The 25,561-nt window shown below is 37.4% G+C and overlaps 3 protein-coding genes across 3 annotated transcripts; all 3 read left to right on the forward strand.

The window, feature by feature from the left end:
- The first annotated feature begins 6,137 nt into the window (after positions 1-6,137).
- Positions 6,138-7,567, forward strand: LOC136278197 (adenosine receptor A3-like). Its single transcript, XM_066161639.1, has one exon. The coding sequence runs from the start codon at positions 6,138-6,140 to the stop codon at positions 7,173-7,175; it is 1,038 nt and encodes a 345-aa protein (XP_066017736.1). The 3' UTR covers positions 7,176-7,567.
- A 6,500-nt stretch (positions 7,568-14,067) lies between these two features.
- LOC131797544 (adenosine receptor A3-like) lies at positions 14,068-15,167 on the forward strand. The gene has a single exon (XM_059115171.2). The coding sequence runs from the start codon at positions 14,130-14,132 to the stop codon at positions 15,165-15,167; it is 1,038 nt and encodes a 345-aa protein (XP_058971154.2). The 5' UTR covers positions 14,068-14,129.
- An 8,787-nt stretch (positions 15,168-23,954) lies between these two features.
- LOC131797541 (adenosine receptor A3-like) lies at positions 23,955-25,533 on the forward strand. The gene has a single exon (XM_059115167.2). It carries the CDS (start codon positions 24,103-24,105, stop codon positions 25,138-25,140), a length of 1,038 nt encoding a protein of 345 aa, XP_058971150.1. The 5' UTR covers positions 23,955-24,102; the 3' UTR covers positions 25,141-25,533.
- Positions 25,534-25,561: the final 28 nt, after the last annotated feature.

The following is a 25,561-nucleotide window of genomic DNA, read 5'->3' on the forward strand; positions in this document are numbered from 1 at the left end:
GCGATGAACGTAGCGAGCATTGCAAAGAGGTAAATCTTGCGCATCGTACAAGTCACTTGAAACGATACAGTTCTTCGATGATGCAAAGCGTCTGTAACGATGGCTAGCGGTGCAGGACCTAAGCCTACTAGTAAATCAGTGGCGGCCAAACTAGTTAGCAGAATGTTTGAGTTTGTCCGTAACTCTCTCGTCTTCAATACTGTTACGATCACTAAAATGTTCAAAAGAATTGTACCTGGACACGAAATGGCTCCGACAATGAACGCAAGGTAAAGGGAAATTGATACCTCTCCTTTTGATACACGAATCTGCGCAGCACCTGGACATGGGAACACGGATCGGGAGGAATTAAGGAGCGAATCTTCAGAGAAACTTCCATTCATGCTGATGAACCTTATTAAACGGCTGTGGACGTGTACCTTGTAACGTACGGCTCAAGAACTCGTCGCTCTTCAAGTCATGCGAAATTGATTTTTCCTTTAATGAAAACTTAAACTCTTTTGCAGAGAATTGTTTCCATTGACGTAGATCACAGATGTGGGGGAGAATTTCTTCACACGAAAATCTCTGTTTATGACGGTTATGATGAGATGTTATTTCTTTTAGCTATTCATTGAGAGATCTTTTCTTTTGTTCTTGCTCAAAAATGGGTTCATTATGATGAGGAAGTTAGCCGAAATCGAAAGAGCACGGATCTGGGAAGAATATCAAAGCATCATCAAATCAATAAATCTGAACCAAATTAATGCGATCGATTATCTCATATGAAAATTCAATTGACTTAAATCAGAATAAATTCTTTGAATACGAGAAGCTCTTAATCTGACTCATTAAGTTTAACCAATACTGAGACACGAATCTTGTTTTGAAACTTTTTTTTTTCTCTCTGTCTCCTCCTCTGTCTCTCCCTCTTTCTAAATGAGCCTTTTTGTGGATGCGATTTCCGTTCCGGTCTTTTAAGAAAGTTTTCAAACAAAAAGCCTTCCGATTCTCAGTCAAGTAGTTGCAGATAAACTTTTTCTTAATGTTTCCATGTTTTTGCTAATATACAAAATATACCAATGAATCTCGTCACATCTCATCAATATCCAGGTCTCCTATGGTTTTACGGTGTTGATTATACGTTTTCAATGGATTTACACGACAAAGCGACCTCAGCCCTCAGTTTGCGGCCAAAATTATTTTTCTTCTTTTTTGTCGAAGACGACCATGACAGAAAAATTAAATTTTGATTACATTTCTCAGGAGTTTACCTTGGTTTTGACACCAATTGCAAATGATACTAGAGTTCGTAAATATATTATTGGCACGGAAACTTAGTGGCAACTACACTTGTCCTTATCAAATATTCGAAATAAAAAATCGTAGCTTAATTAGGCAAATGCTTAGTGCAAGTTTCGTTGCATTCAATAATGACAAGCGCAGATGATTTGGATGTTATTAGGAGGGTCTCAATGGGGTTAACCGTTTGGCGTAAAACGGCCAAAAAGTTTAGCTGTTAGACGTAAAAATTGACAAATTTCAATCGTTAGCCGTAAAAAGAGTTAACCGTAAAAATATATCTGGTGGAAACAATGGAAAGGTGTTAACCGTTAGCCGTATTTTGGCCAAAATTTTAATCGTTAGCCGTAAAAGCCATCACCCAATTGAGACCCTCTATTTAGACACATCTAAGATTCCCAACTGAAGGATCTGAGGCTTGCTGTCCCAGAACATTAAAGTCAGTTTTCCAGCCTACATAGAATAGAGAATTCGCTAAAACGAAAGGCCAATGCTCCAACTGTCAGCTTTAAAATCTCTCTCCGGTGGCTAATTTACCAAATTCTCTTTCAATCACGATAAGGTCTCAACGGGGTGCTGGCTCTGGCGGCTAACGTTTAAAATTTTTAGCCATTTTACGGCTACATATATAACCATTAATTAATTTCCGTTACGATTTAAAGAGAAAATTTTTTACGCTTCACAGTTTTTACGACTCACGGTTAAATTTGTCAATTTTTATGTCTTACGGCTGAATTTTTTTTTTTTGGACGTTTTATGGCTAACGGTTAATCCTATTAATCCTTTAACTCCCAAGATCTGATTGTTAATTCTCCCATCTAGCTGCTACACATTTCCTTATAAATTCATTACGAGAATTTGGTGTTCAATCAAGTTGATATCTTGTACCTGATGAGTTTGAGTATTCTCACTACCTGTTTGCAGGATAATGTATGGATATTATAAGGAGAAGTTACATGTCAATCACTTCTGGGAGTTAAAGGGTTAAGACTCTAAGACTCTGACATGCTCCAAGGAAGGGAAAACACTCCTAAGGTTAGCTGTAGAACAATTTACTTTGGCCAATTCGCATCATCAAACCATTATTTTTTGATAAAAACAAATTATCTTTCAACTGACAAGTTTGTTTGGGACGGAAACGTGACTTAGCGCCAATGTCCAACTATGGTAAAGCAAATTTGCATAGCTTTATCATGGCGTTACAATTTCACCCGTGATTTTGGAGTGGGGGAATTGTGGGGAGACATGAACGTGATATCGAACTAACAATGTAGCTAACAACCATAAATATCAAATTGAGCCGACGGCTATGCATGCAGGATCCCTTGCTGTTCAAAGAGACGGCCCCAAAATTAACTAAAACTAAAAAAAAAAAAACTAGCTTTAAAATCCTGGCTTCTGGAACAGACAATTGGTTATTTGCAAAGTCTAAGTGATAACCAAGCCAAACTCCGGATTAAAAAGACTGCCAGCCAGACTTTTGTCGGTTAATGCAAAACCCCACTAAAGCCAAGTCTGATTGATACTGCTAAATTCTGAACAGGATTTTGAAACCGCGGGACCTCCAATTTCGTCGTCTGAAAATAGGATATTTAGGCGACCGCAACTCCTCTAAAATTTCACAAGAAACCCCACAACTTAGTAAATATGTACGGTGAGCCAAAAGGTAATAAAAAAAAGAGCAAAAAAAAAAATATGACCGATATTGCCACACACCAGGAAAATCCAAGATGTTGAATGATCCTAAATTTAATGCGTTTTTTTCTTTTTTGCATGTAATGATATGATATGCATGTATATGATATATAGTCTAGTAGAAACCTTTATCACTATCGGCGAACAATAGTTCTGCTCCGATGCGAACAGCGAAGAAATTTTCCTTTTTTTCGTAACGGCAAAAGGGACTTGTCGCTTTTGGACATTAAAACAGCTTGAAAAAAACACTTCAATTACAAAAACAGTCTCCCTAGCTATCGGAAAGAACTAGAATAAGGAGATTGATAACGAATGAGGGATTTCGGTACTGGAAAATCTGATATACGCTTCGTAAAGGTTTCATTGTTTTTGTCGAAGGGTAAGACGCTATCAGCTGGTCAAATCGCTATCCGCTGGATGGTATAGTACGTTTTGTGAACGCTGTTCGCTGGATAGCGATTTATCCATTGGATAGCGTTATCCGCTTTTGCATACTCGCATCCAAACGAGCCCTTACAAAGCAACGGTCGAAGGAACCCAACGTACGTTTACGAAATCGGTTCTGCTATCTATAACAGCTCTTCGCAATCTTCTTATTTGTTTATCGGGGTTGTTGGGGAAACAATGATTTTTCGTGAAATTAAAAGTCAATTTATTGATGCTGCTGTTGATGCAGCTTCCATTTGTCAAGTTTTGTTAAGTTTAATCAATTCTAAAATAATTTGTAAATTTTATCTGATATTACTGATTTAGGATTAACTGTCTCCTTAGTTAAGAACTCCATGACCACTATTGTCGGTTTGCCATACTCGCTGAAATGAACACAATAACCTTGCGCAAATGTATCCCAATTGTTGGTTATCGGAAGGACAAGTCTCTAAAAGATTTCGGCTCCAGTTAGAGCACAACTTCCTTCACTTCAATTACACGACGGCATTTTAGAAGTTATATACTGTAAGGACTACAACACAACGCCAAGCACGTATGTCTTATCTAAAGGATCTCAAGCTTATTTTAACACTTCAGGTAAATCAGTTTCTGATCAACATGGAAAAGAGAATCTTTGCTTTGTTAAGGGGTTACTGATTGTGCCGTCAAAAGAGACTGCGTCAAAAATTGTTCGAACTGGCCGTATGCGATCAATTTGAATCTTCTCATCGATCTTTATCCAACGTAATCGTTGTATTAATTTTGGTCCAAACGTCCAATATCTTACAGGGAAAGTGATATAGGCTCTCAAATACCATTTCGCAGTTTGGAACGGAAACGATACTTAGCGCTAATGTTCCACAATACTTAAGTATTTTTCCCGTATTTATACGGTTTTTTTTTGGGGGGGGGGGTAGAAAAACGTATTGAAAGAGGAGAAACGGCAACGGGGTTAATTTTTTCACCCGTTGCAATGGCAACGATCCAATGAATTTACATGGCGGCAATTTTTCATGTGCCTTATTGAAATTAGCAGGTAATTTTCAGTCTCTCGTACTTGTAACTGGTTTTCACTTAACTAAAAAAAGTAAGTTTCCTATATATGTTTCACTTAATATAATGTTTCCGGAAAACCAGCTGAGGTTAAATATGTCTAATATCGCTTTGTAATGTTTCTTGCACTGTTGAAAAAACACATCTTTATTTTTCTGCGCATATTACGATGTACGGATTTTTAAATGGTATCTTTGATTTCCTCAGAATCATATTTACAAAAGCCTGCTAATAAATAAAAGAAGGACAGAAAATGACTGAAAATGATAGACAAAGTAAGTTTTCGCCTTTTTTTTGAGTTGAATGTGTAATTTTCTGGTAATTTGAGCCCACGCATGCAGATGTTACAATATCTCGCCGGACCAATGCGAAGTAAGTTCTTTAGAATGAGCAAATTAGCTTGGAACTTGAATAACACATAATTGCTTTTTCTTAACATTTCTCGCTAAATACCGTCAAAAAGTTTGATTCGGTTTTCTTTGTGTGGGTAATGAATGATATCCCAAACAATTGTGATGGTAATTAGATGCGCTGGAGAAATCTGCTTTATACGAATTCTCACCCAAAAAATTTATTTCAGCGAAATGCGATTAATAGTATTTTCATTAACATACATTTTTTAAGAGTTGTCTTAAAAGTCAAACATAGATGTCTTTTCATTTTCTAAATATCAAATATCTGTTCAATTAATTCAATCGAGATGTCTTTTTTCATTAGTGGAATTTTCATCAGATATAGACATCGTTGGTCAAGTCTTAAATCGTTTTCTACGTTTTCATCAAGAAGTCGTTTTACCAATCTCGGCGAATTTTTAAGCGCGCGAAGAATATCGAAAAAAGATTTAGGAATTAGGTAAGCACACATAATGTTTCAATGAAATGTATTCGAAACCAGCTTTCAAAGGTGTTAAAGATCCCAAAACTTGCAAATTATTCTGAGTTATATTAAAAACAAAATGGATGTCATGATAAACTGTGAGGAAAAAATTATGATAAAAGAATTGCATAGGTGTCTGGAATGAAAATTAATGACAATTTTTTTCATGTTCATTGCCAAGACGGTGGTGTTGACAGAGGGTTTCAGTTGTCCGGTAACTAATTTAACCAAAATTCATACGATCGTGAAGCAGTGTTAATTAAAACACCTTGTGGATCAGGTGAGTTTGATTTTGATTCTGGTATTGTTTAGTTTAATACAAGCATCAAATTCAAAGAGCACGAGGTGATAACGGGGAAACTGATTGTCTGATTCATTGTCTTTAGCCGCTTTGTCACCGTTTTGGTAACTTGTGACACCCTTTAGCGAACTGAGATTATTGATACCATTTGCTTCTAGTTATCTGACAAATTGTTGTCCCTCTCGAATAAACGATCCGCAAGTGGCTGAGAGCAAATATGACAGTTCCCACGATTTTGCATAAATAAACTGACTCGAAAACATATCACGTTCACGCAGTTCGTTTTTGTGGAGCTATAAACTTTTGTTTTAACTTATTGAAATTTTGTTTCAACTTTTTCCGCAATTGGTGGAAAAGTTGAAGTGGTGTTTCTTTTAAATTTTTAATAACCAGCTATTCGTGGTTTACGAATTTGGCTTCAAATTAAGTACATAAGGCGAGACTTCACTGATTATTTTTTAACATATTCTACAGTCTACAGCGGCATCGTCGACAGAACACCATGAAGGTAGTAAAAGAGTTTTGTAACGATATTTCCAAGTACTATCCCGACACGAACGACTTTTATAGCTGGTACATCGTGCTTGGTATAATCAACGGAATTTTGGCTCTCTCTGCAATATTTGGCAATACGATTATCATCTGTGCCCTAACAAAGACAACACATGCCTTATCTCCTTCGCAAATACTGCTGCTTGGTTTGGCTTTCTCCGATCTAGGTGTTGGCTTAGTCGTACAGCCCTTGTACATCTCCGTGATATTTGAGATGCTCCGAAGTGATTCTGCTTCTCCGGATGACTCTGAGTGCAAAACCAAGATTGCTTTTCTGGTTGTAGGAACTTTTCTTGCCGGCGTTTCATTCTTCATCGTTTCCGCGATCAGTTTTGATCGCTTCCTCGCTATCAGCCTGCATCTTCGTTACAGGGAAATTGTTACAGAAAGGAGAGTAGGCATTACTCTGACCGTACTATGGACGCTCAGCGCGGTTGCAGCTCTCGGTTACCTGTTCATGGGAGATGTTAACCGAGAGGCAGTGTGCAGCACATTTGCGGTAATATTTTTCATGACAACCACCATAACTTTTGTAAGAATCTACCTCATTGTCCGCAAACATCGTTTGCAAATAAAATCTCAAGAACAAACGGCAAGTGAAAATTGCAAAGAATTAGCGCTGAGCAAAAGAAAGCTTAAATCGGCCGTCAACATCTTGTATGTTTACATCGTGTTCACCGCTTGTTATCTTCCCTATACAGGTACAATGCTGATCATAGTAACGTCTGAGCACGGATTATTTCTGAAAGGAATGTTTCAGTTTTCACTGACATTAGCATTTTTGAATTCGTCTTTGAATCCCATCTTATACTGCTGGCGGATGAGAGAGATACGGAGATATGTTTTAGAAATTCTCGAGAAATTCCTGCCATGTTTACAAATGGATCAAGGTACTGAAATCCCAAAGGAGAAGAAATTATCAATTCTCAGCTCCTCTCATTTCAAAAAAGACCAGTCTACAAATACTCGTGCAAGTCAAGTTAACTAAACGAAGCATTCGTCATCAAATGATCAAAGAGGATTTTTGAGAGGCACTTATTCGACAAATAGACATTTTTCACCGACAGACTCGATGTCGATATGGAAAATTGGAAAAAATCTTCAAATTGGACAGATGCTTCATGGAAGGACATAGGAGGAGTTTAATTCATTTTAAGTGTTTATAGCGCACGGGGTTACATTTAGATGACGTATGTAATTGCCAAATTACAACTTGTCCAACCTAAATGTCTTTCTATTCAGAAAATCTCGTCAAGAGGGCTACGGAAAAGAATGTATCAAAAGAAGAAGCGGTTGTTAAGTGCTGGCTTAACAACCTCATAGCCAGCCACTTTTTATCATTTTTCTGTGAAGAAGGAGATTATTACAATTATTCGATCTTAAAACCCGCCACTAGCCTTTGGCATTTTCAGATGAAAGTCATTTGCATAAAACTTATGGTCTGATCAGTAGGAAGTCATCCTCTGTAAGTCTTTTGAAAAAATGTCATATGGTGGTGTTTCCGCGAATGCGAATTTGAGCGCTATGTCGGAGGGATGCAGATTAGTTGATGTCGATCAAAAACACTTTCCTTTTTTTTTTTTTTCAATTTATTCTTTCTTCTCTTTCGCTGAGGAAATCTGAGTGCTCAGCAAGTTATGATGTACACAGTCTTTTACCCTTTTGCTTGAAACGCAACGTTTTCAATTTGACATCAGATTGTTGAGAAAATCTTCCCTCACGATGTTTCTACCATTTTTTTCCAAACTGGTGATCACCTGTAGCAGTCAAACCGGGCGCTAAAGAAGAATCTTTCCCCATTGTGATTAATTTTGTTTTGCAAAAATTTCCGAAAGAAAAAAAAGGTAAGATTCATAAAAAGCTCCGTAGTGCTTATGTAATTTCCTAACCTAGTCTATACGGTCCTTATCATAGTTATAGCCCTTATTTTAGACTTCTCATCTTTTATCAGGGAAAACTCTAACATCATATTGAGATTATTGAAGCAAAACGTAGTTCAGGCTTACATTAGCGACGTTCTCGTTCGAGTTTCATTGAGAACTGTCAAGACCAACAGAACTGCCGTCGGCTTGAAACCTTTACCTTCAAATTTATGAATAAGTGCCGCTCTGGATAAATTCGTTGTTTAGTTGATAAGGAACTCATCAAAGGATGGTGCTTATCTATCAATTTCCTTAATCGTAATTAAGAGCAGCCTTTATCGTTTATCTCTGTTGGAGCAAGTTTTTATCAGGTGGCCTTTGATGGCACCTTCAAAGTGATAAAATCTACCTCCTCTCCCTCCCCCAGACCCCACTGTGTGCGCCCAAGGAATGCCTGGATAGTGATGTGAATAGGCCATAATAGATTGTGTTGGTAAAAGTAGCATATTATGCTTCTAACATTGCTTGGTTTTTTCAAATTATGCTAGTCATGCTCATTTTTTAAAGTTATGCTACTTCTTCCCAAAGTATGATTTCCGAAAAAGAAACACAAAGCAAGTCCAAGTTATATATTCATTGTTTACAAAGTATGACTACTTTTTATTTGGAATTGTAGACTTGCACTGAAAAGACAAAATTAATTTCTGCACTTAATTCCAGACCAGAAGCAGTGACTTAAAGTGTCAAAATGTATGATGTTAGCATCACTTTTCTCTTCGACGCGCATGTTTGTTGCTTGTGAAAGCGGGAACTGGGACAGACGCATTCTTTACTTCCAGCGTGTCCAGTCCTCTAAACAAAGAACGACTTAACATTTCAGTTATCTTCTTCCCCAAAGACATTAAAAATTGAAAATAGAATGAAACATGGGCCAAACTTGAAAATAAGCAATTCTGGAGACTAAGACAGGCAATGACTCTGGTAATGTTCCCTTCAAAAAAAAAAAAAAAAAAAGAAGAGAAAAGAACTAAAAACATGCTAACTATACTAACAGTGTTACTCTTAAAAAAAGGAAGAAAATTATGCCCATTTATCCAAATGATGCCAATTATTATGCTGTCTTAATCTATAGGGGCCTACATTTGAAGTACAAGCGTTAAACCTCTAATGCTTTGTATAAGGCAAGAGCCTTCATATGCGCGTAAAATACTAGAACGTCGTTTGAATTTTTTTACTGGTTATTACTATACTTAAAAAAATGCGCTTTTTGTTGGCTGAAAACAAGTGCATTTTTCATGTAACACGTGTGCAAAATTTAAAACGAGTGCAAATTACAAAATGCGCGCGCGTGTTATCAAAATTTCGTCTGTTTTGACTTTTTATGATACTTTTTTTTAAATATAAATTGTAGAAAATCTCTTTCGCTTGTAAATTTCAAGTAACAATTTTTCTCTTCCTCTCCCCCCTTCGTATCCTTTTGGTATGCACGCGCGGCACGCTTGATTTCACAAATTAGCCAATCACGTCAGAGAACCCTTACCTTGACATTGAAAAACAGACATGGACATTTTTTCGCGTACTTTTCGTTTGTTTTCGCGGAATCTTAGTATTTGCATGTTTTTGAGCTTTCGTTCGCGTAAATTTGTTACTCCTTTGTTTGGAATTTTAAGAAGTTTAGGAGTTTTTATTTTAGCCAAATGTTGTGGTTCATTCAACAAGTTTAGTACATATTTTCTATAAAGTTTGGACTCTAGCCTTTTTTTTTTTTTTTTCCGTAAATGGATTTATTTCACATACATTAATTAATGGAAGATTACATGATTTCTGGTTTAATTTGGTGTAAATAAGCACCTGTCAATTCTTTTAAGTCTACAAATTGTTCTAACCCAATGGACTCGTGCAGTTTTATTGTCTTTGAAAAATTTACTCGTGGTTTTTTACACCATATTGCAATCGTAATCATGTTATTGCCTGTATTTACATTAGGCCACGAACACAATGTCATGTAGGAAAGTTCTCAACGAAAGAGTTAAGTTGAAGTTTGATAGAAACTAATTCAGCTGTTCACACCTCCTGAGTCATTTCGCTCAGAACTTCAAGACTTTGAATTTCGCACCGAGATCAAACGATTTGTCATGAAAGCTCTGGAGGAATTTTGTTACGATATTTCTAAATGTTATCCCAAAAAGGATGAATTTTACAGCTGGTATGTGTTGCTTTGTGTACCGATCTTGGAGTTGGTTTAGTTGTGCAGCAGTTGTACATATCTGTGATCGTTGAGATACTCTTGAAAGATTCTGTTTCGTCTAACGATTCTGAGTGTAATACCAAAATTGCTTTCCTCGTCTTGAGAACGTTTCTAACCAGTGCCTCATTCTTCATTGTTTCAGCGACCAGTTTTGATCGCTTCCTCGCTATTGCACTATATTTCTTCATTTCTTATAATAAACACCCTTTACTGAGTCCCAAAGGCTGTTTGTATCGCCTTCACCTGTCGAAAACAGAAAAAGAAATCTGTAAAATTTAACTTGCTGAGATAAAATTCTCTAATTACTATAATTTCTCTGCATTAATCACAAAAAGCACCATTTACCTTAGAAAGTTTGGTCTTTGGAGAAAGCTTTAAGGTTGTGTTTTTGGACCGAGCAGATTCATGCTGCATATTTTTAATGAGTGCTACTACATTTGCAACCAAGGAGACGGGTTACATACCACAAGCAATATTACTTTTAAATTCCCAAAGGTACAAATGAACCTCTCTTTTTGCTGGTGCTTTGTATTGTTCTGGGATTCCGCCTTTGAGGATACTTTCTTCAGTTTTACGGCAATTCGTACACCATATCGTTCCTGGCCGATAACAATGTGAAGTTTCTCTGCTAAGTCCAGTTAGCGCTTGATAAAGTGAAAGTAGTTCCCTTAGGTGGAGAAGTGAATACGAATGAGTTGTGCGGGTGTCACATGGAGGAGAGTGCATCGATTGTCAAATTTATCAACTTCGTTTCGATGACGAAGGCAAATTATCGGACCTTTCTCCACTCCTGCAGCTCACGCCCGTCCGCCGCCTTCTACATTTAACATGGACCTTCCTTTATCACAGATGTCTTTTGTGGCTCTGATTTTTCCTTTTTTTTTTTTTTTGCACATCGCTTTAGGTGTTTACCGGCAACTCCATTACTAACATAACGAAGAACGGCTACAGCTAACTTGGTCAAGCTTAAGGGTGACTTCATCATGCCGAAAAAAAAATGTAAGAAAAAGTACGGAAGTTTAAACTAACACAATGTAGGAAAACTCTAGAACAAGAACTTCTGTAAGTTTTAGCCCTAAGAAACTTTGAACTCTCCTTAGAAACTGAGAAAGACGAAGTCTCGCTTGGGTTCTCAATGTAAAAAAGTGTTATTTACAATTCCAAAGGACGCAGCTTTGATCTGAGCATGCATGTGCAGACGTTTGACCCTTGCGTTTCTTTGACGACGCATTTCCACTTCACGCTTGTTAAGGCTGTTATCCAATCACGTTGGAGCAAGCCACTGACACTGTTTCGCCTGTGGGTGCTGAAGCGTGCTAGATTACGAGGAGCGGACACAATTTGTAAAGCGTTTGTTCGAGGAAGTTAAGTGCAACACGCGTGAATATGTAGCTATTTGTGTCTATATTAAGGTGCTTCAACCAGCAAAAATAGGAGGAAAGAGGTCAGGCAGAGGAAGAAGAGTTACGCTCGAAACACAACACAGCTTTTCAAAGATCGATGCTCGAAGTGCAATGCTACGCGAATTGATGGACCGCCAGCGATTTTTTTGCGAACTAGCGCATACGGCAACCTCGATAGGAAAAGACTCTGGCCATTGAATCTCTTTAGTCTAGTAGGAACCCCTATAACTATCAGCGAGCAATAGTTCTACTCCGATGCGAACAGCGAGGAAATTATCCTGTTTTCGTAACGGCAAAAGGGACTTGTCGCTTTTGGACATTAAAACAGCTTGGAAAAAAAAAAAACGCTTCCATTAAAAAACCGTCTCCCTAGCTTTCGGAAAGAACTAAAGTAAGTAGAATTGGTAACAAAGAAGGGATTTCGGTGCTGTAAAATTTGATATACGCTTCGTAAAGGTTTCAGTGTTTCAGTGTTTCACGGGCTCCTACAAAGCAACCGACGAAGGAACCCAACATACGTTTATGAAATCGGTTTTGCTATCTATAACAGCTCTTCGCAATCTTCTTATTTATTTATCGGGGTTGTTATGGAAACAATTAGTTATTTACTTATTGAAAGAGGAGAAACGGGATTTAATTTTTTCACCCGCCGTAAGGGCAACGATCGAATAAATATACACGGCGGCAATTTTTGATGTGCCTTAGTGAAATTTGGCAATTTTCAGTCGCTCGTTCTTGCAACTGGTTTTCACTTAACTGAAATAGTAAGTTTCCAATATATGTTTCACTTAATATTATGTTTCCAGAAAACCAGCTGAGGTTAAATATGCTTAATATCGCTTCGTAATGTTTCTTACACTGTTCAAAAAACAGCTCTTTATTCTTTCTGCGCATATTACGATGTATGGATTTTTAAAAGGCCATCTTTTATTTCCTTTGAATCATATCTACGGAAGCTTGCTAATAAATAAAAAAGGACAGAAAATGACTTAAAATAATAGACATTTGAAGTTTTCGCCTTTTTTTCGAGTTGAATGTGTAATTTTTTGGTAATTCGAGCACACGCCTGCAGATGTTATGATATTTCGTGGGACCAATGCGACGTAAGTTCTTTCGAATGAGCAAATTAGCTTGGAACTTGAATAACACATAATTGCTTTTTCTTAATATTTCTTGTTGAATACCGTCAAAAAGTTTGATTCGGTTTTCCTGGGTAGCTAATGAATGATGTCCCAAACAATTGTGATGGTAATTGGATGCGCTGAAGAAATCTGCTGTTTATGAATTCTCATCTAAAAAAATTATTTTTTAGCGAAATGCAAATTAATAGCATTTTCATTTAAATACATTTTTTAAGAGTTGTTTTGAAAGTCAAACATAGATGTCCTTACCTTTTCTAACTATCAAATATCTGTTCAGTTAATGCGATCGACATATCTTTTCCAACAGTGAAATTTTTCTCAGACATAGACATCGTTGGTCAAAGTCTTAAATCGTTTTCTACGTTTTAATCAAGAAGTCGTTTGACCAATCTCGGCGAATTTTTAAGCGCGAGAAGAATATAAAGAAAAAAAAATTCAGGAATTATGTAAGTACGCACAATGTTTCAATGAAATGTTTTTCAAACCAGCTGTCAAAGGTGTTAAAGGTCCCAAAACTTGCAAATTACACTGAGTTATATTAAAAACAAAATGGATGTTATGATAAACTGTGAGAAAAAATATAATAAAAGCAAAATCGTTCTCAGTTCCTTTGAATAATCCTGTAATTGCAGAGGGGTCTGGAATGAAAAGTAATGACAATTTTTTTTTATGTTTATTACAAGGACGGTGGTGTTGACAGAGGGTTTCAGTTGTTCCGTAATTAATCTAACCAAAATTCATACGATCGTGAAGCAGTGTGAATTAAAAGACCTTGTGGATCAGGTGAGTTTGATTTTGATTCTGGTATTGTTTAGTTTAATACAAGCATCCAATTCAAAGAACAAGGGGTGATAACATGGAAATTGTCTATTGTCGCCGTATTATCGCGTTGGTAACTTGTGACACCCTTTAGTGAACTGATGATGTTTGAAGCCATTTGCATCTGGTAATTTGACATCTTGGTGTCCCTCTCTGACAAACAATCCGCAAGTGCCTGAGAGCAAATATGACAGTTCCCACGATTTTGCATAAATAAACTGACTCATAAACATATCACGTTCACGCAGTTTTTTTTTTCTCGTGGAGTTATAAACTTTCGTTTTAACTTATTGAAATTTTGTTTCTACTCTTTCCGCAATTAATACCTTGGTGTTTCTTTTAAATTTTGAATAACCAGCTATTCGTGGTTTATGAATCTGGCTTCAAGTTAAGTACGCGGGGCGAGAATTCACTGACTATTCTTTGAACATATTCTGCAGTCTACAGCGGCATCGTCGACAGAACACCATGAAGGTAGTAAAAGAGTTTTGTAACGATATTTCCAAGTACTATCCCGACACGAACGACTTTTATAGCTGGTACATCTCGCTTTGTGTAATCAACGGAATTTTGGCTCTCTCTGCGATATTTGGCAATACGATTATCATCTGTGCCCTAACAAAGACAACTCGTGCCTTATCTCCTTCGCAAATACTGCTGCTTGGTTTGGCTTTCTCCGATCTAGGTGTTGGCTTAGTCGTACAGCCCTTGTACATCTCCATGATATTTGAGATGCTCCGAAGTGATTCTTCTTCTCCGGATGACCCTGAGTGCAAAACCAAGATTGCTTTTCTGGTTGTAGGAACTTTTCTTACTGGCGTTTCATTCTTCGTCGTTTCCGCGATCAGTTTTGATCGCTTCCTCGCTATCAGCCTGCATCTTCGTTACAGGGAAATTGTAACAGAAAAGAGAGTAAGCATTACTCTGACCGTTCTCTGGATGCTCAGCGCAGTTGCAGCTCTTGGTTACCTGTTCATGGGAGATGTTAACCGAGAGGCAGTGTCCAGCACATTTGCGATAATATTTTTCATCACAACCACCGTAACTTTTGAAAGAATCTACCTCGCTGTCCGCAAACATCATTTGCAGATAAAATCTCAAGAAAAAACGGCAAGTGAAAATTGCAAAGAATTAGGGCTGAGCAAAAGAAAGCTTAAATCGGCCGTCAACATCTTGTATGTTTACATCGTGTTCACCGCTTGTTATCTTCCCTATACAGGTACAATGCTGATCATAGTAAGGTCTGAGCACGGATTATTTCTGAAAGGAATGTTTCAGTTTTCACTTACATTAGCATTTTTGAATTCGTCCTTGAATCCCATCTTATACTGCTGGCGGATGAGAGAGATACGGAGATATGTTTTACAAATTCTTAAGAAATTCCTGCCATGTTTACAAATGGATCAAGGCACTGAAATCCCAAAGGAGAAGAAATTATCAATCCTCAGCTCCTCTCATTTCAAAAAAGACCAGTCTACAAATACTCGTGCAAGTCAAGTTAACTAAACGAAGTATTCGTCATCAAATGATCAAAGAGGATTTTTGAGAGGCACTTATTCGACAAATAAACATTTTCCACTGATAGACTCGATGTCGTTATGGAAAATTGGAAAAAAATCTTCAAATTGGACAGATGCTTTAAGGATATAGGAGGAGTTTAATTCATTTTAAGTGTTTATAGCGGGCGGGTGACGTTTAGATGACGTATGTAACTGTCAAAGTACAACTTGTCCAACCTAAATGTCTTTCTATTCAGAAAAATCTCCTCAAGAGGGCTACGGAAAAGAATGTATCAAAAGAAGAAGCGGTTGTTAAGTGCTGGCTTAAATTGTTTAACGGCCTCATAGCCAGCCACTTTTAAACATTTTTCTGTGAAGAAGGAGATTATTACAATTATTCAATCTTAAAACCCGCCACTAGCCTTTGGCATTTTCAGATGAAAGTCATTTGCCTAATACTTGTGGTCTGATCAGTAGGAAGTCATCCTCTGTAAGTCTTTTGACAAAATGTCATATGGTGGTGTTTCCGCGAATGCGAATTTGAGGGCCATGTCGGAGGGATGTAGATTGGTTAAAATCAATTAAAAAACATCTTCCTTTCCTTCCTTTTTCAATTTATTATTTCTTCTCTTTCGCTGAGGAAATCTGAGTGCTCAGCAAGTTATGATGTACACAGACTTTTCCCCTTTCGCTTGAAACGCAACTTTTTCAATTTAACATCAGATTGTTAAGAAAATCTTCCCTCTCGATGTTTCTACCAATTGTGTCCAAACTACTGATCACCTGTAGCAGTCAAACCGCGCGCTAAAGACGAATTTTTCCCCATTGCGATTAATTTTGTTTTGCAAAAATTTCCGAAAGAAAAAAAATAAAAGATAATAAAAGATAAAAAAATCAATCTTTTCTCATAAAACCTTCGTAGTGCTTATGTAATTTCCTAACTTAGTCTATACGGTCCTTATCATAGTTATAGCCCTTATTTTAGGCTTCTCATCTTTTATTAGGAAGAACTCTAAAATCATATTGAGATTTTTGAAGCAAAACGTAGTTCAGGCTTACATAAGCGACGTTCTCCTTCGAGTTTCATTAAGAATTGTCAAAACCAACAGAAAGGCCGTCGGCTTGAACTCTTTACCTTCAAATTTAAGAATAAGTGCCGCTCTGGATAAATTCGTTATTTAGTTGATAAGGAACTCATCAAAGGATGGTGCTTATCTATCAATTTCCTTAATCGTAATTAAGAGCAGCCTTTATCGTTTATCTCTGTTGGAGCAAGTTTTTATCAGGTGGCCTTCGATGGCACCTTCAAAGTGATAAAATCTACCTCCTCTCCCTCCCCCAGACCCCACTGTGCGCACCTAAGGAATGCCTGGATAGTGATGTGAATAGGCCATTATAGATTGTGTTGGTAAAAGTAGCATATTATGCTTCTAGCATTGCTCGGTTTTTTCAAATTATATTTTTTAAGCTATGCTACTTCTCCCTAAAGTATGATTTCCGAAAAAGAAACACAAAACAAGTCCAAGTTATATATTCATTGTTTACAAAGTATGAAACCTTTTTATTTGGAATTGTAGACTTGCACTGACAAAATTAACTACTGCACTTAATTCCAGACCAGAAGCAGTTACTTAAAGTGTCAAAATGTACGATGTTAGCATCACTTTTCTCTTCGACGCGCATGTTTGTTGCTTGTTAAAGCGGGAACTGGGACAGACGCATTCTTTACCTCCAGCGTGTCCAGTCCTTTAGACTTTCAGTAATCTCCTTCCCCAAGGAAGTTAAAAAATTGAAAATAGAATGAACCATGAGCCGAACTTGAAAATAAGCAGTTCTGGAGACCAAGACAGGCAATGACTCTGGTAATGTTCCCTTGTTCCCTTCAAAAAAAAAAAAAAAAAAAAAAGAAGAGAAAAGAACTAAAAATATGCTGACTATACTAACAGTGCTACTCTTAAAAAAAGGGAGAAAATTATGCCAATTTAACCAAATGATGCCAAGTATTATGCTGGCATAATCTATAAGGGCCTACATTTGAAGTACAAGCGTTAAACCCCTAATGCCTTGTATAAGGCAAAGCGCGCTTTTTGTTGGCTGAAAACAAGTGCATTTTTCATGTAACACATGTGCAAAATTTAAAACAAGTGCAAATTACAAAAATAGCGCGCGTGCTACCAAAATTTAGTAAAATGATGGTTTTTTTCATGTAAATTGTAGAAAATCTCATTCGCTTTTAAATTTCAAGTAACAATTTTTCTCTTGTGTACCGATCTTGGAGTTGGTTTACTTGTGCAACTGTTGTACATATCTGTGATCGCTGAGATACTCTCGAAAGATTCTGTTTCGTCTAACGATTCTGAGCGCAATACCAAAATTGCTTTCCTCGTCTTAGGAACGTTTCTAACCAGTGCCTCATTCTTCATTGTTTCAGCGATCAGTTTTGATCGCTTCCTCGCTTTTACACTTCATTTATGCTACAGAGAAATCGTGACAGATAGGAAGGTAACCATTACCATTTCTGTCTTGAGGACGCTTAGTGCAGTTACCTAGGTTGGGTAGTTGTTAATCGGAGATATGAACAGAGAAGTTGTTTCCATTGCCTTCACGATCACCTTCCTAGTAACAACCACTATAATTTTTGTCGAAATCCACCTCGCTGTCCCTCGTCATCGTTCGTAAATATCAGCGCAAGAGAGATACTCAGGCAAAAATTGCAAAGACCTGGCTTTGAGAAAAAGAGATTTTAAGTCCGCCCATAACAGAAAAATTAAATTTCGATTTCCCTTAACAGTAATTTACCTTGGTTTTGACACCAAATGATACCAGAGTTCGTAATAATTGGTACGGAAACTTAATGGAAATTACACTTGTCCTTATCAAATATTAGAAATAAAAAATCGTAGCTTAGTTTGGTATATGCACGCTCAGTGCAAGTTTCGTTGTATTCAATTAATGACAAGCCCGGATGATTTGGATGGTATTTAGGTACATCTAAGATTCTCATTTGAAGGATCTGAAGCTTGCTGTCCCAGAACATCAAAGTCAGTTTTCCAGCCTACATAGAATAGAGAATTCGCTATAACGAAGGACCAATGCTCCAAGTGTCAGCTCTAAAATCTCTCTCCGGTGGCTAATTTACCAAATTCTCTTTCAATTACGAGGTCTCAACGGGGAGCTGGGTCTGGCGGCTAACGTTTAAAATTTTTAGCATATAAAAGTAATATATAAAGTAATTAATTACTTTCCGTTACGATTAAAGAAAATTTTTTACGCTTCACATTTTTTACGACTCACGGTTAAATTTGCCAATTTTTACGTCTAACGGCTGAATTTTTTTTGCCCTCTTATGGCTAACGGTCAACATTATTAATCCTTTAACTCCCAAGATCTGATTGTTAATTCTCCCCTCTAGCTCTTACACATTTCCTTATAAATTGATTACGAGAATTTGGTGTTCAATCAAGGTGATATCTTGTACCTGATGAGTTTGAATATTCTCATTACCTGTTTGCTGGATAACGTATAGATATTATAAGGAGAAGTTACATGTTAATCTCTTCTGGGAGTTAAAGGGTTAAGACTCTTAAGACTCTGACATGCTCTAAGGAAGGGAAAACACTCCAAACGTTAGCTGTAGAATAATTTACATTGGTCAATTCGTATCATCAAACCATTATTTTTTGATAGAAACAAATTATCTTTCAAATGACAAGTTTGTTTGGGACGGAAACGTGACTCAGCGCTAATGTCCAACAATAGTAAAGTATACTTGCATAGCTTTATCATGGCGTTACAATTTCACCCGTGTTTTTGGAGTGGGGGAATTGTGGGGAGACATGAACATAACACGGAACGAACAATGTCGCCAACAACCGTAAATATCGAATTGAGCTGACGGCTATGCTTGTGGGATCCTTAGCTGTACAAAGAGACGGTCTCAAAATTAAGAAAAACAGTCCATTAGCTTCAAAATCTTGGCTTCTGGAACAGACAATTGGTTAATTGCAAAGTCTACCTGATAACCAAGCCAAACTCTGGATTAAGAGGACTGCCAGCCAGATTTTTGTCGGTTAATGCAAAACCCCACTATAGCCAAGTCCGATTGACACGGTCTGCTAAATTCTGAACCGGATTTCATGAAAGGCGCAAGCGGCCTCAACTGTAAGTACTTTTTAGAAATGCTAGGATATTATCCTAGCATTCCTAACATTCCGAGCTGTGAAAGAGTGTCAAAATCTGTGCGTATGTCAGAAATGTCACTAGACCTACAGTAAATCAGATGAGGGCGAATAAATATGAGAAGATAAATGAATTAATGCCTGATATCAAAAGGTCATCAGCTAATGCTTTTGTTTCACACACAATCAATAGTGCCTTTATTCCTCGGCCGGTTTCTTTGCGTTACATTGTAGATTATAAAGAGAAATATATCCACACGATTTATTCGCTCTCATCTGGCGTACTTTAGGTCTAGTGACATTTCTGTGACATACGCACGGATTTTGACACTCTCGCGCAGCTCGGAATGTTAGGAATGCTAGGATAACATCCTAGCATTTCTAAAAAGGAATTACAGTTGAGGCCGCTTGCGTCCCCTCATGCGGATTTGGGATCAATATCAGTATCTGGGCAACTTCCCACCTACCCCTCCCCTAACCCAACATTAACTTTAATTTGTTGCCAATTGACTGTTGTTAGGTTAGGGGAGGGGTAGGTGGGCAGTTGCCCAAATACTGATGTTGATCCCGGATTTGTAAACCGCGGGACCTCCAATTTCAGCGTCTAGGACATTTAGGCGACCGCAACTCCTCCAAAATTTCACAAGAAACCCCACAACTTTGGTAAATATGTACGGTGAGCCAAAAGGAACTAACAAAAAGAGCAAAAACAAAATATTTAACCACCATACCCACATCCCAGGAAAATCCAGGATGCTAAATGGTCCTAGATATGATGCGTCTTTTTTTCTTCTCATGTGATGATATATCCAGTTTCAACATCAAAAGTAAAAAAAAAAAAGAAAAACAGATTTAATTTATTTCAATTCTTTAACATCGCTAAATCACAACGCAGAGGAGCCAAAGCCAGGGGCTTAAATGGCCCTTAGTCAGTGGTAAGTTATTAATACTAAGGTTTCAGCGAACAGCGAATAGTGGAAACTGTATGTATTGTGTTAGGCGGTCACCCTGTATCAAGCAGTTGATTGTCAAAGTCTTGATTTTTTTTCCCTCTCAATTATTGTACTTTTATCCTCAAATAAACACCATATACTGAGCCCCAAAGGCCTGTTGATATTGCCTTCACCTGTCGAAAACAAAAAAAAAATTGCAAAATTCAACTTGATGAGATAAAATTGTCTAATGACTATAATTTCTCTGCATTAATCACAAAAAACACCTTTTACCTTAGAAAGTTTGGTCTTCGGAGAAAGCCTTGAGGTTGTACTTTTGGACCGAGAAGATTCATGCTGCATATTTGTAATATTTACTACATTTGCAACCAAGGAGACGGGTTACATATCACAAGCAATCTTACTTTTACATTCCTAAAGGTACAATTGTACCTGTCTTTTTGCTGGTGCTTTGTATTGTGCTGGGATTCCACCTTTGAGGATACTTTCTTCAGTTTTGCGGCAATTCGTACACCATATCGTTCCTGGCCGATAACAATGTGACGTTTCTCTGCTAAGTCCGGCTACCGCTTGATAAAGTGAAAGTCGTTCCGGTAGGTGGAGAAGTGAAGACGGATGAGTTGTTTGGGTGTCACATGGAGGAAAGTGCATCGATTGTCAAATTTATCAACTTCGTTTCAGTGACGAAGGCAAATTATCGGACCTTTCTCCACTCCTGCAGCTCACGCCCGTCCGCCACTTTCTACATTAAACATGGACCTTCCTTTATCACAGATGTCTTTTGTGGCTCTGGTTCTTCCTTTTTTTTTTTGCACATCGCTTTAGGTGTTTACCGGCAACTCCATTACTAACATAACAAAGAACGGCTAAAGCTAACACGGTCAAGCTTATGGGTGACTTCATCATGCCGAAAAAGAAATGTAAAAAAAAGTACGAAAGTTTAAACCAACACATTGTATTTATTATGCTTGCCATCCTTGTGAAAGTTTACGTTCTCGTCAAGCTTAAGAAACACTGATTTCGGATATTCAATTCAGTTCTATTATTTTAATCACTGAACAGAATGGGAGTTTATTTTTTCTCGCCGAGATGATTTACACGAAAAGTTTATTTGACGACGCATTTCCACTTCACGCCTGTTGAGGCTGTTATCCAATCACGTTGGAGCAAGCCACTGACACTGTTTCACCTGTCGGTGCTGAAGCGTGCTAGATTAAGAGGAGCGGACACAATTTGTAAAGCGTTTGATTGAGGAAGTTAAGTGCAACACGCGTGAATATGTAGCTATTTGTGTCCATATTAAGGTGCTTCAACCAAAAACAATAGGAGGAAAGAGGTCAGGCAGAGGAAGAAGAGTTACGCTCGAAGCACAACACAGCTTTTCAAAGATCGATGTTCGAAGTGCAATGCTATGCGAATTGATGGACTGTCAGCGATATTTTTCGCGAACTAGCGCCTACGGCAACCTCGATAGGAAAAGACTCTGGCCATTGAATCTCTTTAGTCTAGTGGGAACCCCTATAACTATCAGCGAGCAATAGTTCTACCCCGATGCGAACAGCGAGGAAATTATCCTGTTTTCGTAACGGCAAAAGGGACTTGTCGCTTTTGGACATTAAAACAGCTTGGAAAAAAAAAACACTTCCATTAAAAAACCGTCTCCCTAGCTTTCGGAAAGAACTAAAGTAAGTAGAATTGGTAACGAAGAAGGGATTTCAGTGCTGTAAAATTTGATATACGCTTCGTAAAGGTTTCAGTGTTTTTGTTCAAGGGAAAGATGCCATCAGCTGAATAAATCGCTATCCGGTGGATGGTATAGTACATTTTGTTAACACTAATCGCTGGATAGCGATTGATCCTTGGATAGCGTTATCCGCCTTTGATTACTCGCAATCGACGAAGGAACCCAACATACGTTTATGAAATCGGTTTTGCTATCTATAACAGCTCTTCGCAATCTTCTTATTTGTTTATCGGGGTTGTTATGGAAACAATTAGTTATTTACTTATTGAAAGAGGAGAAACGGGGTTTAGTTTTTTCACCCGCCGTAAGGGCAACGATCGAATAAATATACAAGGCGGATATTTTTGATGTGCCTTACTGAAATTTGGCAATTTTCAGTTTCTCGTACTTGTAACTGGTTTTCACTTAACTGAAATAGTAAGTTTCCAATATATGTTTCACTTAATATAATGTTTCCGGAAAACCAGCTGAGGCTAAATATGTTTAATATCGCTTCGTAATGTTTCTTACACTGATAAAAAACAGCTCTTTATTTTTTCTGCGCATATTACGATGTATATTTTTAAAAGGCCATCTTTTATTTCCTCAGAATCATATCTACAGAAGCCTACTAATAAATAAAAAAGGACAGAAAATGACTGAAAATGATAGACATTTGAAGTTTTCGCCTTTTTTTCGAGTTGAATATGTAATTTTTTGGTAATTCGAGCACACGCGTGCAGATGTTATAATATTTCGTGGGACCAATGCGACGTAAGTTCTTTAGAATGAGCAAATTAGCTAAGAACTTGAATAACACATAATTGCTTTTTCTGAAAGTTCTCTTTGAATACTGTCAAAAAGTTTGATTCGGTTTTCACGGGTAGCTACTGAATGATGTCCCAAACAATAGTAATGGTAATTGGATGCGCTGGAGAAATCTGCTGTTTGTGAATTCTCATCTAAAAAAATTATTTTTTAGCGAAATGTGCCGGATTAATAGCATTTTCATTTAAATACATTTTTTAAGAGTTGTTTTGAAAGTCAAACATAGATGTTCTTTCCTTTTCTAACTATCAAATATCTGTTCAGTTAATGCAATCGACATATCTTTTCTAACAGTAGAATTTTTATAAGACATAGACATTGTTGGTCAAAGTCTCAAATCGTTTTCTACGTTTTCATCAAGAAGTCGTTTGATCAATCTCGGCGAATTTTTAAGCCCGACAAGAATATCAAAATAAAAACAAATTCAGAAATTATATAAGTACGCACAATGTTTCAATGAAATATTTTCTAAACCAGCCGTCAAAGGTGTTTTAAAAAGATCCCAAAACTTGCAAATTATACTGAGTTATATTAAAAACAAAATGGATGTTATGATAAACTGTGAGAAAAAATATAATAAAAGCATAATCATTCTCAGTTCCTTTGAATAATTCTGTAACTGCAAAGGGGTCTAGAACGAATAGTAATGACAATTTTTTTTTTATGTTCATTGCAAGGACGGTGGTACTGACAGAGGGTTTCAGTTGTTCCATAATTAATCTAACCAAAATTCTTACGATCGTGAAGCAGTGTGAATTAAAAGACCTTGTGGATCAGGAGAGTTTGATTTTGATTCTGGTATTGTTTAGTTTAATACAAGCATCCAATTCAAAGAGCACGAGGTGATAACGTGGAAATTGTCTATTGCCGCCATATTATCGCGTTGGTATCTTCTGAAACCCTTTAGTGAACTGATGATGATTGATGCCATTTGCACCTGGTAATCTGACATCTTAGTGTCCCTCTCAAAAAAGAGCAAATATGACAGTTCCCACGATTTTGCATAAAACAAACTGACTCGAAAACATATCACGTTCACGCAGATTTTTTTTTTGTGGAGTTATAAACTTTCGTTTTAACTTATTGAACTTTTGTTTCTACTCTTTCCGCAATTAATACCTTGGTTTTCTTTTTAATTTTGAATAACCAGCTATTCGTGGTTTATGAATCTGGCTTCAAATTAAGTACACGGGGCGAGAATTCACTGACTATTCTTTGAACATATTCTGCAGTCTACAGCGGCATCGTCGACAGAACACCATGAAGGTAGTAAAAGAGTTTTGTAACGATATTTCCAAGTACTATCCCGACACGAACGACTTTTATAGCTGGTACATCGCGCTTTGTGTAATCAACGGAATTTTGGCTCTCTCTGCGATATTTGGCAATACGATTATCATCTGTGCCCTAACAAAGACAACTTGTGCCTTATCTCCTTCGCAAATACTGCTGCTTGGTTTGGCTTTCTCCGATCTAGGTGTTGGCTTAGTCGTACAGCCCTTGTACATCTCCATGATATTTGAGATGCTCCGAAGTGATTCTGCTTCTCCGGATGACTCTGAGTGCAAAACAAAGATTGCTTTTCTGGTTGTAGGAACTTTTCTTACTGGCGTTTCATTCTTCGTCGTTTCCGCTATCAGTTTTGATCGCTTCCTCGCTATCAGCCTGCATCTTCGTTACAGGGAAATTGTAACAGAAAAGAGAGTAAGCATTACTCTGACCGTTCTCTGGACGCTCAGCGCAGTTGCAGCTCTCGGTTACCTGTTCATGGGAGATGTTAACCGAGAGGCAGTGTCCAGCACATTTGCGATAATATTTTTCGTCACAACCACCATAACTTTTGTAAGAATCTACTTCGCTGTCCGCAAACATCGTTTGCAGATAAAATCTCAAGAACAAACGGCAAGTGAAAATTGCAAAGAATTAGCGCTAAGCAAAAGAAAGCTTAAATCGGCCGTCAACATCTTGTATGTTTACATCGTGTTCACCGCTTGTTATCTCCCCTATACAGGTACAATGCTGATCATAGTAACGTCTGAGCACGGATTATTTCTGAAAGGAATGTTTCAGTTTTCATTGACATTAGGATTTTTTAATTCGTCCGTGAATCCCATCTTATACTGCTGGCGGATGAGAGAGATACGGAGATATGTTTTAGAAATACTCAAGAAATTCCTGCCATGTTTACAAACGGATCAAGGTACTGAAATCCCAAAAGAGAAGAAATTATCAATCTTCACCTCCTCTCATTTCAAAAGAGACCAGTCAACAAAGAGTCGTGCAAGTCAAGTTAACTAAACGAACCATTCGTCATCAAATGATCAGAGAGGATTTTTGAGAGGCACTTATTCGACAAATAAATATTTTCCACTGATAGACACGATGTTGGTATAGAAAACATCTTCACATTGGACAGATGCTTCATCGAAGGACACAGGAGGAGTTTAATTCATTTTAAGAATTCACAGCTTGCAGTTTACATTTAGATGACATATGTAACTGCTAAATTATAACCTGTGCGACTTATTTTTCTTTCTATTCAGAAAATCTCGTCAAGAGGGCGGTGAAAGAGAATGTATCGTAAGAAGAAAGGTTGTTAAGTGCTGGCTTCAATTGTTTAACGGCCTTATAGCCAGCCTCTTCCTATCGTTTCTCGTGACGAAGGAGATTATTTTATCCCAGTACTGAAAACCTCTTTTCTGTCCATCGAGCATCTCAA

This window comes from Pocillopora verrucosa, chromosome 14 (assembly GCF_036669915.1).
Source record: "Pocillopora verrucosa isolate sample1 chromosome 14, ASM3666991v2, whole genome shotgun sequence".
Classification (NCBI taxonomy): domain Eukaryota; kingdom Metazoa; phylum Cnidaria; class Anthozoa; order Scleractinia; family Pocilloporidae; genus Pocillopora; species Pocillopora verrucosa.

Coding starts and splice junctions, on each gene's coding strand:
- LOC136278197 (XM_066161639.1), top strand. CDS start 6,138: ATGAAGGTAGTAAAAGAGTTTTGTAACGATATTTCCAAGTACTATCCC.
- LOC131797544 (XM_059115171.2), top strand. CDS start 14,130: ATGAAGGTAGTAAAAGAGTTTTGTAACGATATTTCCAAGTACTATCCC.
- LOC131797541 (XM_059115167.2), top strand. CDS start 24,103: ATGAAGGTAGTAAAAGAGTTTTGTAACGATATTTCCAAGTACTATCCC.